This window comes from Prinia subflava, chromosome 3 (genome assembly GCF_021018805.1).
Source record: "Prinia subflava isolate CZ2003 ecotype Zambia chromosome 3, Cam_Psub_1.2, whole genome shotgun sequence".
Classification (NCBI taxonomy): domain Eukaryota; kingdom Metazoa; phylum Chordata; class Aves; order Passeriformes; family Cisticolidae; genus Prinia; species Prinia subflava.
The window spans coordinates 46,940,354-46,955,332 of NC_086249.1; the positions used below are offsets into that span (position 1 = coordinate 46,940,354).

At 41.0% G+C, this 14,979-nt stretch overlaps 1 protein-coding gene across 5 annotated transcripts in view; it reads left to right on the forward strand.

The window, feature by feature from the left end:
• Positions 1–14,979, forward strand: part of ENOX1 (ecto-NOX disulfide-thiol exchanger 1) — a 360,099-nt gene that overhangs the window by 320,085 nt on the left and 25,035 nt on the right. For all 5 annotated transcript variants that reach the window (XM_063392151.1, XM_063392147.1, XM_063392150.1 and 2 more), the window contains one exon: positions 12,000–12,107. In XM_063392151.1, the coding sequence (XP_063248221.1) occupies positions 12,000–12,107 (108 nt within the window). The remainder of the gene's footprint in view (positions 1–11,999; positions 12,108–14,979) is intronic.

Consider the following 14,979-nt stretch of genomic DNA (forward strand, 5'->3'; position numbering starts at 1 on the left):
CCTTCAATTTATTTCTATATGAGAACACACATACCAAGAAGATCACTTTTTGAATGGCTCTTTTTCCGGCAGTGTTTGGTATGCTCTAAAAAAAGTCTGTGATCACAAGCAAGGATGTTTTAGTTGTAACTATTTTTGCAACACTTCACAGCACAGCTGTATGAATTTTTTTAGTCTTGCCTCTCTGTCTGAAATTTTTCACCAGATACACGACTACGTAGGTAATGTAGAAAATATCACCTAGTAGTGTTGCTTAATGCTTGAAATTGTAAGGCTCAATTTCCAGTGGGTATATAATTTCTCCAAATTTTAACCATTTAGTTTAGCATATTCCATGTGTAATAGCAAGAAGAATTCTTTTGAAAAAAATCTTCAACAAAATCTTTCCACCATTCCAAAAACAAAGAAAGAAGAATATACTTTTATTGTATATTGTCTATCAAATATAATTCTTAAAGAAATGTGCTTGCCACCTTTATGCTTTGAAGCAAAGGCTCAGAATCTGACAGTGAGTCTCTACTGAATTAATGATGTGTTCCAGATCCTTTATACAATCTCTCTGAAACTGATAGTGTTACCAAGCCTTTGAAAAAATGTCAGTTTGCCACATAGGAGATGACACTCATTAGCATGTGTTCAAGTAAATTTTATATTTTTACTGGTCATCCGGCATTGTTCATGAACCACTTCCACAGTACAGCCATCAGTGCAATATTTTAAGCCTCAAGTTAGTCCTGAGTCTACAGAGCACACCTCCTTTAGCATGGCTTTAATTTAACAAGTTAGCTCCACCTTTCTTATCAGGCTTACCTGGCCAAGGTATGGGGCTATGCTTGTGTGGCTGTGCTGATTCCTGAACTGGTACATTTGCCAATAGACTGGTAATTTTGCTTGGTGCTTCATTGCATCATGTAAATGTAGGATAATGTTCTTTCCTCTCATAACTCCCTGAGCATGATGGGCTGAATTTAGCTCCTGCAGGCAAAGGTGTCATCCACAAATTCCCATTTAAATCATTCTTCCATCTGTGTTATTTCCAGGAAAGGTACACAAGTGCCTACAGTTCTGCTATTGCCCATGCTGGGGTGTATCTGAGACATTTAAGAGGCACCTCATTGCCCCCATCCCCTAAGGGGCCTGATTCACTGGCTGGGCTTGGGATCATACTCCTAACACACAGTGTTAGCACAGGCTCCCCTTTGTTGGCAGGGGTGCATTAAAGCCCAGCCACGGGGTTATTGCAGCAGCAGGGATGCACAGCATTAAAAATAGTGCTCAGGCTGGAAAGTTGGAGCAGAGGTAGCAGTCATGTGTGGTGGGTGTAGGGCTGACATAAAGGCTGACACACTGCTGTGAGTGCCACCAACTCAGCTCAGCATGTCTCAGCAGGAGACTGAACATATTCTGGCCCTGCTGATGATCCACACGGGTGCCACACTGATTCAGCGTGATAAAAGTCCACTTCTGTCTTCTCTTCTTTTTCTCCCCAGACAATACCAATTTAATGTGAATTGCAATGCAGATTGTGAACCTGAACACTCAGGAGCCAGGAGCTGCCAGAACCACTGAGTGTGCATTTTGCTTTGTATACCTCAGAGACCCTTCCCCATTTGGTGCCGCAGGCAGAGAGTACAGTTAATCATCACCTGTTCAATACATTCCTGTCCTTGCTGTTCAATATGCAGCTCAAGGTCTTTCTGCAAAGGCCACATTGCTCCTGACATTTCCTACCTACTGAGGACTTTCTTTTGCAGTTTACTAATAATTTAAAATGTAAAATAAATTGCATGTGCATCTGAGACTGATGCACCTTTTTTAAAGAGCTCTGATAATTGCCAGATGACTAGCAATCATAAAATCACAGAATCATTTGGGTTGTAAAGGACTTTTACAATCATCAAATCCAACAATTAACCCAGTATTGCCCAGTCCACCGCTAATGCGTGTCCCTAAGCACAGCATCAACACATCTTTTAAATACCTCCAGGGCTGGTGACTCCACTGCTTCCCTGGGCAGCCTCTTCTAAAGCTTGACATCCCTTTTGGTGGAGAACTTTTTCCTAGTATCCAGCCCTAAACCCCATTTCAGGCTTTCAGTGTTCATGCAGAGTAGGACTCATTTGTCTGTGATACGCCTCGTTTTTGTGCTTAGGAGGATAGGAATTGCTGTTGGAGTGCATTGCAGCCCCTTCTTTAGACTCCTTGCTCCCTCAGAGGAGGGTGGTCAGGGCACATATTTGGTGGTGCAGACTGTGGGGAGCATGCATTTTCCACAGTGCCATCACTGGGAGACAGATCACAACTCTTTTCTCTGATGGAGGTGTCACAAGAGGCATCTATCAGCTCTTTCAGCAAGACCATGTACCTCTAAAGTATAGTAACTCTTCCAAGCAGAAAATCCAAAGGTAACTGGTGTCAGCCTCACTATGCTGCCTTTGAAATTAATTGGATTTCTACCATTCCCAGCCATTAGTGCACAGCCAATCCATTTTCAGGTGGAGCTAGCAGAATTATTTTTCTACAAAGATGGCACTGCTCAGTTCTTTCCTTCCCTCTTACTCATAGGTTTTTTTCATACAAGTAGTAGAAGTTAACATTCCCCTGGTCTGCTCTCTTTCAGTGGGAGCAGGGACAAAAAGAACATTTCTGTGCAGGAGGTTGCAACAGACAGTAGGGCAGGGCATTGTGAGGCTTTTTTTCTCATCAATCTTTTAAGCAATCTACCACCTATTAAGCTCCAATAAGGCTCAGCTGGCATTGATGTCTGCAGGTCTCAGATCCTTCACACGTGTTGCCAACTCTCACAGCCATTCCTTTCTATCACAAACAAACGTTCTGAAGTGTCAGAAGCCACAGACACAGATCCTGGTGGCTGAAAACTGCTGAATCTGGTGCTGTGTAAGTACCATGGCCATTATAACAATGATGTACCTTTAAATATACAGGTTCTAGTAGCAGTTTAGTGCTGAAATTAAGATCATTGTTGAATAGATGGAGCATGTTATGGCTATATTTATTAATATAGCCTAAGTGAAGAAGAGATTTGTAGCCTTTTTTTGTTCCACCTACCTCTTGCTCACCAAATATCTATTCAGCATACAACCCAGCCAATGTACTTATGCACAACTATAAACTGATTCTTCTCCAAAGCAGTATTAAAGAAGAATAAATAGAAGATATTTTTTTTAAAAATGCATTTTATTTGCATTTTACCTGGTAAATAAACAAAATAGAATAATTACGTTGGAAATGGTTTTAATTGCTACTCTTGCAGTATGAATTCCAGTTAGATTTTTTTTTCTGTAAAAGTGGCACTGGAGTAGTAAGGGTAGTACTGATAACCTTAGAGGAAATGGATGCAAGTTAATTGTGAGGGACTGGACCCAACACGCAGATATTCACTTCCATGCCTGTTCCTTCTCACCCATTTTGATATTTGAAAACTGGTTAAGAAATATATGATCTCCCAGGAGAGAGAAAAGTGTTCCCATAAGTGTTGTCTTGGTTATCTTGTGCTTTTCAGGGCTCTGTACATTCCAATCCATGTTTAAACTTCGAGAAAACACTTACTCTTTCGATTATATTAAAAAAAAAAAAAAAGGAGCAGCTGGCAATTAAGTGCTATTTATTTACCAGATCTCAGACAAGCCAAATGGGTTCTCTTCTCTGTTTAACAACCTTTCTTTATTGAAAGTAGTGTTTGATTTCCCACTTCTGCAACCAGCACTTCAATAATATTAGGGGAGTGTAAATAAGGGCCCACAGATACTTTAAGCCCCATATTCCCGACAGCTGTTCTCGTGGTAAGATGGAGGAGAGTAGCATCTTTTTTCCTGCTAATGCTGGTAAAGCTAAACTGAGATTGGCAGCAAGAATAAACCCTTCATAGAGAAATAATTGGGTGCACACATTTTATTTACAATGTGAAATAAATCAACTAGTATCTTCATTAACATGCTTGTGTAGTCTAACGGTGGTAAAGGACAAATCTTAGAAGTTTTACAGTCCAGTGATCTTACATGAATTTTTTAAAAGATCCTAAATACTAGCATTGGCTTGCTGATTAGAATTTCCAAATGTGTTTGATGCTATCAGTGCTAAGAACTCTGTTTCCATTACTAGGAATTGTGTTTCAGTGGAAATTACACTGGGTAAATTGATTCTCTTCCATAATATTGTTCTTCTAATTAAATTTTTATTCCCCATCAAAATAAATAAAATATTTTTTCTTGAATAGGAAATCAAAATTTAAAAGATCTGTTTTGTTTGTTGAGAAAAGGCACGCTGTATCATGCTCATTTTCAGTCCCATGAAAGAAGAGATGGGATCACACTGCTCAGGTGCCGTTATCTGGTGAGGAGTTATCCTCAGTGGACAGTACAGGTGAAAGGCTGGAGAAGATGATGTTGTTGTGACCAGATGATCATGTCTTCCTTTGACTGTGCATCATGCAAGGTGACAACTTGTTGCCTTGTAGGACAGATACAAGGGCAGAGGGAACATGATGTTCCTTTGGGATCAGCCAGCTTTCTTAGATCAGGATCATGATCTACTCACCTGCTGTCAGTAAAGCCAAGGGCTATGTGATACTCCAATCAGCTCATTTGGCAAAGACAGGAGGGAGCTTTATTGATGAAGTCCAATGGGCTTTTGTCAGGTTTCTCTCCTTCACAGGCCACCACCAAAATAAAGGACCTTGTGTAATTTGCTGTGAAACCCAGATCCCAGAGAGGGATCCCTGATGCTATAAAGCCAAGTGTCTTATTAGTAAATTTAAATTGTGAGATGAAGGATTAATTCTGTAAGGTTCCTATGGACTTGGCCTTTTCTTCATTTGCTGCAAAAGCCCATAGCTGAATGAAGATAACTGGTCTTTCTTGATAAGTAAGAGGTACACTTGAAAATTACTTGGCAGAGGAAGGTTGTAGACTGTCTCTTAAACTACTCATTACACAACCCATGTTCTGCTTTCCTCTGCTGCCCAGCCCTTAACCTCTTATAGCTGGTGTGGCTGAATTGCTAAGCCTCACAGAAACAAAAGAAATTGAGAGATAATTCTCTGATTTCTATCAGCTGTTCTCCAGAATCCTAGAAAAACTGAAGTCAGAAGGTACATCTGAAGGTTGTGTACACTTCTGCTCAAAACAACAGCATCTCTGGAGTCATCTCAGTTTTGTTCAAAACCTTGTCCAGCTATGGTCTCAGTAGCCCCAAGGACGGAGAGTCCACAGCTTCTCTGAGCCCTTACTCAAGAGGTTGGCCACTCTCACTGTGAAATATTTTCCTGCTGTATAATAAAAATGTTTCTTGCTCTATTGTCTATTTATCCTTGACCCTTACTCAAGAAAAGCCTGACTCCACCTCCTCTGTAACCTCCTTCTAGGTAGTTTCAGTGTGCCTGTGTCCATCTGTCTGTTTTTTCTTTTGGTTTATTTATTAGGATACAGGCCTGCAACTACTCTGAGTACTGCAGAGCTGTAGGACCTCTGGAGTCTATCTAATAGCAGGGGAAGGGAAACATGGCAAACACCTCCCTAAGGAAGCAGCTGGACAGATTTGTTCTTTAGTGCCACCATACGCATTCCCCCATCAGGTGTGTGTCCAGCTCCCAATGAGGTGGGGTTAACGTGCAGAGCAAACATGTTCAGCATGGTCTTTGCCTCTGGCCAGAGAGCCAGGATAAACTCACTTTGCAGGTGAATGCCCATCAAGCGGGAGTGGGGCTGTTCATCCATGTGCAGCTCTTCACCAGCCCTCTTCCGTCATTGCAGACCTCATGATCCAACCAAACAGTGTCATCCATACAGCCAGGGGCACAGCCAGTCCCTGAGAGCTGGCAGGGATGAGAAACATTGCGCTATTACACTGTGTTTCTTTTTAATCCCTTGAAAAACCCGAACCCACAGCCATACTCTTTATTTTAATAATGCCTTGCTGCAACATGGCTAACTTCCTTGAGGGCTCATTTCTAAAGCTTCTTTGACTTGTCTTTCACATTCTCCTGTTTCCTTGGTGATTTGTCAGGCCTCATCAGCGTCTTGTTACTAATGCGTATTTGCTCAGCTGGGAAGTCACTTTCTCATTATTCAAGCCTGCCATGTGCTGGCCATTTGTGATATGAAATCTTGTCTGTCTTGCAAAAAAAGGCACTCTTCCAGACTGTCCATGGGAGTACAGGGAGAGGGATTTGTATTTTTACTTGGCAAATGGTTGATTTCATTTTAATTAATTTTTTCTTTTCCTCCTACCTAAGGAAGATTCTGAAAGAAAACATTTACCATCCTTCCCTCTGTGTTTGTAAAAAGCTTCTATGAATTTCAAAACATTCATTTCCTTGCGATTTTTGTCATTTTCCATTTGGCAAACTCTTGACTTCTTTTTCTTTATATAAAATAAAGTTAGAAAATATGGAACAAGGTTTTACTTCGGGAAAAAGAAAAAATATAATTAAATATCAAAAATTACTATCATAAGTGAGTAATTTTTAGGTGAACTCTGCAGTCATTTGAATGCCTGTGGTTTCATACTTTTCAGATTTCTGATTCATATATAGTTTCAGGGAAAGGACTTCACTTTTGCACAAGTGAGTTCTGCTTCCCAGGGTTACTGTTTTACATGCATGCCTTGGCTTCTTTAGGACTGAAAAAAAGGAGTATTGGTTGGGATACAGTCTGCCTATTTGAGACACATGAGTTCCATCTTCTTTTTAGGCACTAGTGTGTCCATTTTTCCTGTATAGGAATATATTTCCTATAGATAATAAGTGGAGTGTAATATGAGTGTGTTTCTCCTACACATTATATGGGCAGGTGAATCCAATTTGCCTGAGTTCCCTGGGTGTTGAAAATGACCATTCAACCGAGTTGGCTCAGTTAAGCTGTGTAAGAGCATCCCTGTTTGACTGATACACTAATTTCAGAAACCTTTAATGGAGATCATTTCTGGACATTCTGCAGCTGCTCCATAAATGGGAGAGTCTGTGCCTCCTTCCTGTGGCTGAGCAGGCTGGGTTTACTGAAACTGCCTGAGCAACCTGCCATCAGCATCAGCACTCCCACACCAGAGGTGTTCTTTAGTCTGCTCCTCCTTACTGCCCTTTCTTTAAGATCTTTGTAACCTTTTCATACTTCATTTCAAGCAGCCGTAGAGAAAATCATAAACAAAAGAGCAGAGCCAGGACCATTCAGCAGTATAACTGCTAAACCTGTGGCAAAAGCTGATTTTCCTTTTTCATTATTGTCAGCCTTACAGCATCTTAAGTACAGCCTCAGGCCCTGCAGTCACTTCTGACCTGCCTCCCTTTTCTTTGCATTCAAAGTTGTTGGTTTCATGCTGGACATCTTTCTTTCCTTATGGGATCCTTGTCTGTCCAACTAGGTTTGGGATGTGACCACACTTCTAGGTGTGTCCATATTTTATATTCAAATCCACACTGCCTTTTGGGGAGCAATGAAGAACTGTGGGCAGGGAGGAGGAGAGGAAAGAGAGGGAGTATTTCATGGCTGCACAGTGCTACACAACAGCAAGCTATTACTTTCCCTTTAGGACTTCTCATATATTCCGAGGCAGTGTGTGCTGCTCAGTTGTTAGCATTCTTGGCCACACTGGCACTGCATTGTACGCAGCCTGAGTAATTCAGCTGGCTTCAATAATGCCATCTATATTTAATGTTTCAGGAGCTGTGAAGATTGGTTTAAGATGGTAATTTTCTGTCTGCGCTTTTGTGATCTATGCAATATGGGTGGTACTGAACTGTCTCTGGCAGGGATTCAGCAATGGAGTGGGAATGTGTGAAAAAAAAATCAAAATAAAACACACACCCTCTTTCGCCTCGCATAACGAAATTAGCTGCCCACTTATTATGTACAGGGAGGATTTGGTCCTCATGAATGAAGGAAGCTTAATGAGCACTAGTGATATCTACCATTTCTACACAGACCACTTCCAGAGTTGCCACTGGAAGCAATATCTTTTTTTTTTTGGATGAGGTGCATTTAAAATGCATTGATTGATCTCTGGACAGAATTAACCAGAAGGTTAATTCTTTTTTGCTTTCCCATCTCCTCTTTGGAAATACCAGTAAGAGGATATTAGTGATGTCTGCCAGTCTGATCTGATCCTACTACACATCTCCATCTCCTAGGGTTAAGCTGGCAGCTGTGGTGACAAACGCCTTTGGTTGTACATAGGCCAGCTGAGTTTCCAGGCTGCTACTGCTACTCTGCAGGTGTCTTCAGGATCATCAGAGCTGTGATGAGCTCTGTGATGTGCTTTTCCACTTCCTGATACTTGCATTTTGGGAACAGACGCTTGCATATCACGCAGGGCACCCTCGCAGACCCAAAGAATTGCACACTGGGGACATGGCATAAACCAGAAATATGAGCCAGACATTTCCTGGCTGTATAGCCATGAAATCTGTTCTTTGCCTGATAAAACTGGGGAACTTCTGTCTGATTGCTGTGTCACAAAGCTGGAAACATCAGGGCTTAAAGGGAATGGCCAGAGATGTGAGACAAGATTAAAAGAACAGACACTTGTATAGCTGTGGTGACCATTGGTGTAGTAGGTTGGTTTCCTACACAGGCAAACTGTGGCAGAAAGACTGTGTGAGATGGCAAAGTAGGTGGAACAGTATCAGACAGCATAATCATTAAAACAAAGAATATTTTTTTATTTTGATTGATTGTGGTATATAGTTGCAAGAAATTTGAAGGGCAGAAGAACTATCTATAGGATAAATTTTTAATAAGCAGATATATGTATGAAAAACAAAGTAATTCTGAATAATTAATACCTGCATCTTGGCACCATTCATTATAATCTGTATGGAAAGCGTGTCTGTTTATAAGCAGGCATGACAGCAGTCCCTGTTATGAAACTTGTCTCATTTCTGCCAGTGTATGATCCTTTTCCCATTTGCTTCTAACTTTGCCAAATATCATGTGTTTGTGCTGGAATTTTTCAGGCTGTTCATCTGTCTTAGGTTGATATTTTTTCAGTCACATTTATTTCTTCATTTTTCAAAATGAGACTAAAAGAGAAAAGTATGCTGTTTGGCAGGTGTAACTCCTTGTTACAACTTCTTGGTGGCATCAACTGCTCAGGAAAAAGAAATATCCAAACCCATGCAAAATTAGCATGTTCTGCAGCTTTTAGAGATAAATATGAGGGAGAGAAAAAAAAACCTTAAACCCCTGAGGGATGGCTCCATATTTTAAATAATTTTGACATCTCTGGAGGTTGAATGGGAAGGTCCCAAGTCCTGTGAATGAGAAACCTTATGTATGACTGGAAATAGGATATCTTAGTTACAGTTACTCTGCTTTTCTGTGAAAATAGGACACATTTACTGTCTTTGGAGCCTATGCATGCACAGTAAACCTTCAATAGTTGACAGTTTAACCACTAAGACTGCTAGAAGGTTTTATCTCATATCAGGTTCTTTGTAGTTCATACTCCAATAGGAGTGCACACTCTTTTACCCCAGGGAAACTGAGAATGTTGGATATTTTCCTGGGATTCCTGTTCCTCTCTGGTCCAGAGCCAAGTACAAAGATGCAAAGCATCACATCTCCCTCTCTCTCTCATGCTCTCTGTGTCTTCCACACCAATTCCTCCCATGCTCAGACAGTTTTGAAAAATATCCTTAAATGCAAAACAGGAAAAGTCAGGGTGAAGAGATATATAATTAGACTAAATCACAGTGGGAGATGTGAAAATAAAACAGTAGAAGTTTGTGAGCTGAACCGCAATAAGTGAAACATGGCCATGGAAGAACCATGGGGAGGGGGTGAGTGGGATAGAGAAGGAGGTTCAAGTTCAGTTTTGTAAACAAGTTCAACCCAAGAGTCAATCTTGGTTTCCTCTTTGTAACAGTCATTCAGTAGGGAAAGGTTTTTCAGGGGCAAGAGGAACTGAAAACTCACTTGGGATCTTCTAGATCTGAGTTTATGCTATTCAAAAGGATGGCCTGTAGGGTTTATCCCAGAAGCTGGAGTAAAATTCTCACAGCCAGTATGAAGGTGGAGTCTGGCCACACTGGTGAGACATAACTGCTCAGAGAAGACTCTGAAATGGGGTCAAAGACTCCTTTCCCATGATATGTTCAAGTGTGTGAGGTCAAACAGGTTGCAGCTGTGAAGGAGAGGACATCTGACCGGCTGCTATTAGGTGACAGTCTGCTTATCACACCTCAGGTGTTTCAGCTAGTGACCACTGAGAGGGCTTATGGCATCTTTCTGCTGTCTTTTGGTCTCTGCTTCTCTTCTGAGGACTGGAGTCCTTTCTTTCTAAATTGCAGACATCAGGTAGACCTATCCTAAGTGAACCTTCAAGGTATAACACGAGTTTACATGAGGTGACTAGAGGGTCCCTTCTGCATGGGAACCTGCATGGGTGTCAGCATGTGAGCTATGGCAGTGTACACAAATCCACTGTATCTTCTGAAAATGTGGGAAGTAGTACCCAACAGACAAGGTGAACATGTCCCTGTTCAAGAAATGCCAAAGCAGAGTTCCCCACACAAAAACTGGTTGGGTGTGAGCCACAGTGGAAGAAACTTATTTATTTCAGGGAAAAATCTTGAGATTCAAAATGATCTTGTGCTGTGGTGTAGTGAAAACACATGCCAAAATGTCTCTTGAAGGCTCCCAGGGAACAGTCCAGGCAGCATGATCCATCAAAAAGCTAACCAACTCAGCTGGACTGTAGAGTGTGTGAGATATAATCAGACATATACCCATGTGTATTTTTACTTCAGTGGCTGAATTAATCCATCATACTGATGTTCACTTACAACAGAAATACACTACCAATAACTCCACCAGTCCCTGAAATGTCATCTGTTTCCAAGTCACTCTGAAAACAATGCTGACACCATGTCCTTTGATGCCTGGGACTTCCAGGGCAGTGGAACAAGACCTTTTCTAGGTTTGCGGTCTGTAACTTACCAAGAGGCTGAACACCTGCAACATCCATATGACTCAGCCACCAGCCCTAAGCACAACCATAAACTAAGCTTTAGATGAAGGTACATGGTTAAATCAGTAGTGCACATTAGTAAAGCAATTAGTAGTTCAATTAGTCCTTTAAATGGAGTGTGCTTACGAGCAATATGTTGCCCCAGAAAATCAGGTTTTTTTCTTATTCCCTACAAGAAAACACATTAACTCTTTTCTTAACCTGTTTGTCTGCTCTGGCTCTTCATCATGTCTAGCATTCTTCACATCAATACAAAAACATATAACTATTTCAGAATTAATTAAATCTACTGACCTGCTCTTGACAGTCACAATAAATCTATGGCAGAATCTAAAGCTAGCCGAGACCAGGGAACGTGGGCTTTCAAATATGTTCCTTCATCCCAGAATTCTCTTCATAAAAATAGATTTTGGTCATAGCTTTTTGTTTTGACAGTAGATCAGCAGTCTTGCTGGCTGATATATTGATTGTAGGGCATCAGTCTTCCTGATCTAATAAAATATTGCAGCACAAGACAAAAAAAAAGGAAAGCTTTTGTCTTCTTGGCAAGTCAGTCTGAAAGCTTTCCAGAATATTGCTTTGCATAGAATGAAAATGGCCGTGAGCCAATGACTAATTATATTAAAGGGCTGTGCTTTTAAATTATTTATGTACCATAGTGTTTACTCCAGTATTATTAAAACCACCACATATACTTCTACAAATAAGATTTTGGTTCAGATGAATGTGACAGTCACTCTGTGGGTGACTTACTGTACCAGGAGTTTCTACTTTAATGTAACAAACAGCTTAATGCACATTAACAGATGCATTACTCGTGGTGCACTGCCACAGAAGGAGATGCAGATGAAAATAATTTACCTCTGGTCCATTTAGGCACAGCAGATTATGCAACAATAATAAATGTAGGAGCAGACTGCAAAACATTGCTTGAAATGAGGATTTGTCAAACTGGGGACTTTAAACTGCTTTGGATCCAGACGAGGCTAACCACAAAACTTCTTTTGTTTGTGCAGCAATTGCTGAGCATACAGGAAGAATTAAATAACAAAAAATCAGAACTGGAGCAAGCAAAGGAAGAGCAAACGCATACACAAGCGATGCTTAAAGTCCTGCAGGAACAGGTGAGTGACTTTGGCAGGAGAAAAATGCTGGCTTAGGCATGCTAGGGGGAAGGAAGGCAAAGCCATTAGCTCTGAAAGTCTCATGGTTTCACCTCCAAAATCCATAGGAGTCTGACCACAGAATATGCTGTGAGCAGACCTAACCTTATGTGGCCTGTCTGTCTGCTCTGATTAGACTAACAGAGTTTGAGAAAACAGAGTGAAAAGGGACCCTTACTTTATACCATCCAATACTGGATTTCATGTCATGAGTACTATTTCCTCTTATGTATTCTACATAGAGATCAGTGATAAGTGGTTTTGCTCTGCATTAAAAAAATGCTGGGGGAGTTAAATATACCTGAGCCAAAACAGCTCTTCCTTTTAAGATTAGTTTTGAAAAAGCATTTTGGCATCTCCAATTGTGTAATTCACACAAGTCTGAGTATATAAAAAACTTACAGTGGCATTATCATGATGGCATTAAAAAGGCAGTTATCAATGCACTTATTTATGCAGTGAGAATCAAATCTCTGTAAATCTGATTATCCCACCTTCTTTGATACTAAGGTGTAGTATGACACAGAGAAGTATATTTGATAGTATTGTTTTATCAGGATAGTAAGATGGATAGCTACACAGCAAAAAGCAAGTCTGGCCCTAAATCTGCAGAGGAAACTGTATTGTGTGCAAGCAATGTGTTTTCTGTGTAGATCGTGTGGCTTGAACACACTGAAACTGAAAATACCCACCTGTGCTGCACAGGCACAGTCTCTGCTTTGAGACCTTATTTCATCCCTTTCTATATAAACTTTCAGCTAAAATATTTGATTAAGTAGTTGCAGTTTAAGGGCTGTGGGATCTGAATTGCTTAGGTGGCAAAGATTCCAAATGCTGATTCTTATGTTCAAGATTTTTCATCATGTATGTCTGAATATGTCTGCAGACAGACATATACATTTAATGTACACATTAGGAAAAATAAATTGTGTTTATTTCAGATTTTTTTTAGGTTCATTATGACAGCTGGGACATTGTTCCACATTTAATATTTATCTTTGAACATATCTGATGACAAATATATTCTACAAACTAGTAATTTAGATTCTGGAAGCTTTTATGTTCAGATACATGCTCTTAGAACTTATGGTCATGGAGATAACCTAAATGAAAGCTAAAGCAAGACTGTAATACAGAAAATGCCATGAGGAAGAATGGATTTGGTAATGACAGAATCTTTATAAACAGAGATTCCACCAGGTCTCTTGAGTTAATTGCATCTCATTTCCATTTTCACGTGGCTTTTAAGGTACAGCATTATAAAGTGCTTAAAAAAACCGGAAATTGCATGAAGTTATTTTTATATCTTTTTAGCAATTATGTGCTGCAAAAACATATAGGAAGATCTTGCAATGTGAGGCCCAGTAGGGACCACCAGGGCAGGCTTCTGAATCTCTGCAGACTCTTGCTAATTGCGAATCAAATGTGCACTCACGCTAGGCAGACAGGCGAAACAGTAGCTGGAAGAAAGGCAGGATGGATCTGCATTTCTCTTGAGAATTAGCTCTGAAACATGCCTAAGGCCAAGACTGTAAGTAGCCAGAATTCCTGAAGAGTGCTAGGCAGCCAGTATGCTCCTCCCAGAACCCTGAATGAGTTCCAAAAGTTTCCAGAACAGCAGAAGCCCTAGCAGTAATGACCCCCACTTGCCAAGACTCACAGATTTCCTTTACAAGCACCACAGCTTATCTGTGTGTTTTATCCACAATGGGTACTGAAAATCATCCGGCTGAACCAAGTAAATAGAGCATTTCTTTCAAAAATAAATAGCACAGGACTCCTGCTTTGGCTTTATGGCTTGGTTTTGTGATAGGTTTGCTAAAAACTGCCTTTTCATCCCAAGCTGGCAAAGGGATCCTGCCCTGCCTCACTCAGGGCGTGTTTGCATGGGGAGGTGCAGCTCTGTCCGAGCATGGCTGCTCCATGCACCCACCCAGCCTGTACCTGGATAGTACTGTACTGTACTAACCAGGCTGTACATTTTTCCAATATTGTACATTTTTCTGAGCTTGCTATTCCAGCATTTCTCTACGTAACATGTGAGAGAATAATGTAATTTAAATAATACTTAGAAAAAAAATAGGAAAAAAGGGGACTTCACTCCTTTAACCTGTGGGAATGCAGCTGCACACTTTCTACCCTTAAGTTTTCCACCATTATCTCCACTGGTTCACCTCCACCTCTTCCTGCAGAGGTCCTAGTCTTGGCTTGGATGCAAGCACCTTCTTGCCTGAGTTCTGTCATCCTTTTCAGAGCATGGTGTGCAATAAAAGATGGAGAAGCTCAAGCATCCTCTGTACATTATATTAACTGATGAAGCAGTGCCAGAGTGATAATGGAGGGAAACCATGGCAGGACAAAAGCCTGCAAGACCAAAGTGAGCTGCAGGCTGAGCCCAGTCTCCCACCAAACCCACGTGTGGCTGATGGGGATGTGGCATGTCACTAGAAGAGCACTTTGCCAGGGAGCCACAGTCACCAAGGGCTGACGGCACTTTATCAACCTGGGAAGAGAAAGACCAAGTGTAAGCAATGAACAGCGTTCCTTGAGCACTCAGGACACTTGCATCAGCATGCAGAACAATTGTACAAAACTAAGCATGCTCTCCTGACCTCATACTGGGATAGGTAGCTCAGCTGAACCCAACAGGACTGCTCCTGTTGGGGGAATTTCTGTAATGAAGAATTGGCAGAATCAGGAAGCAGCACTTTTGGTCACACTGAGATGCATAAATACCTAATTCTGGTGCTTGGCTGGATGTAGCCATCTCAGCTCATTCCTACCGGCTATCCTCACAGTGAGGTGGTTTAGCTGGATGGTTATTTTTTCTGAG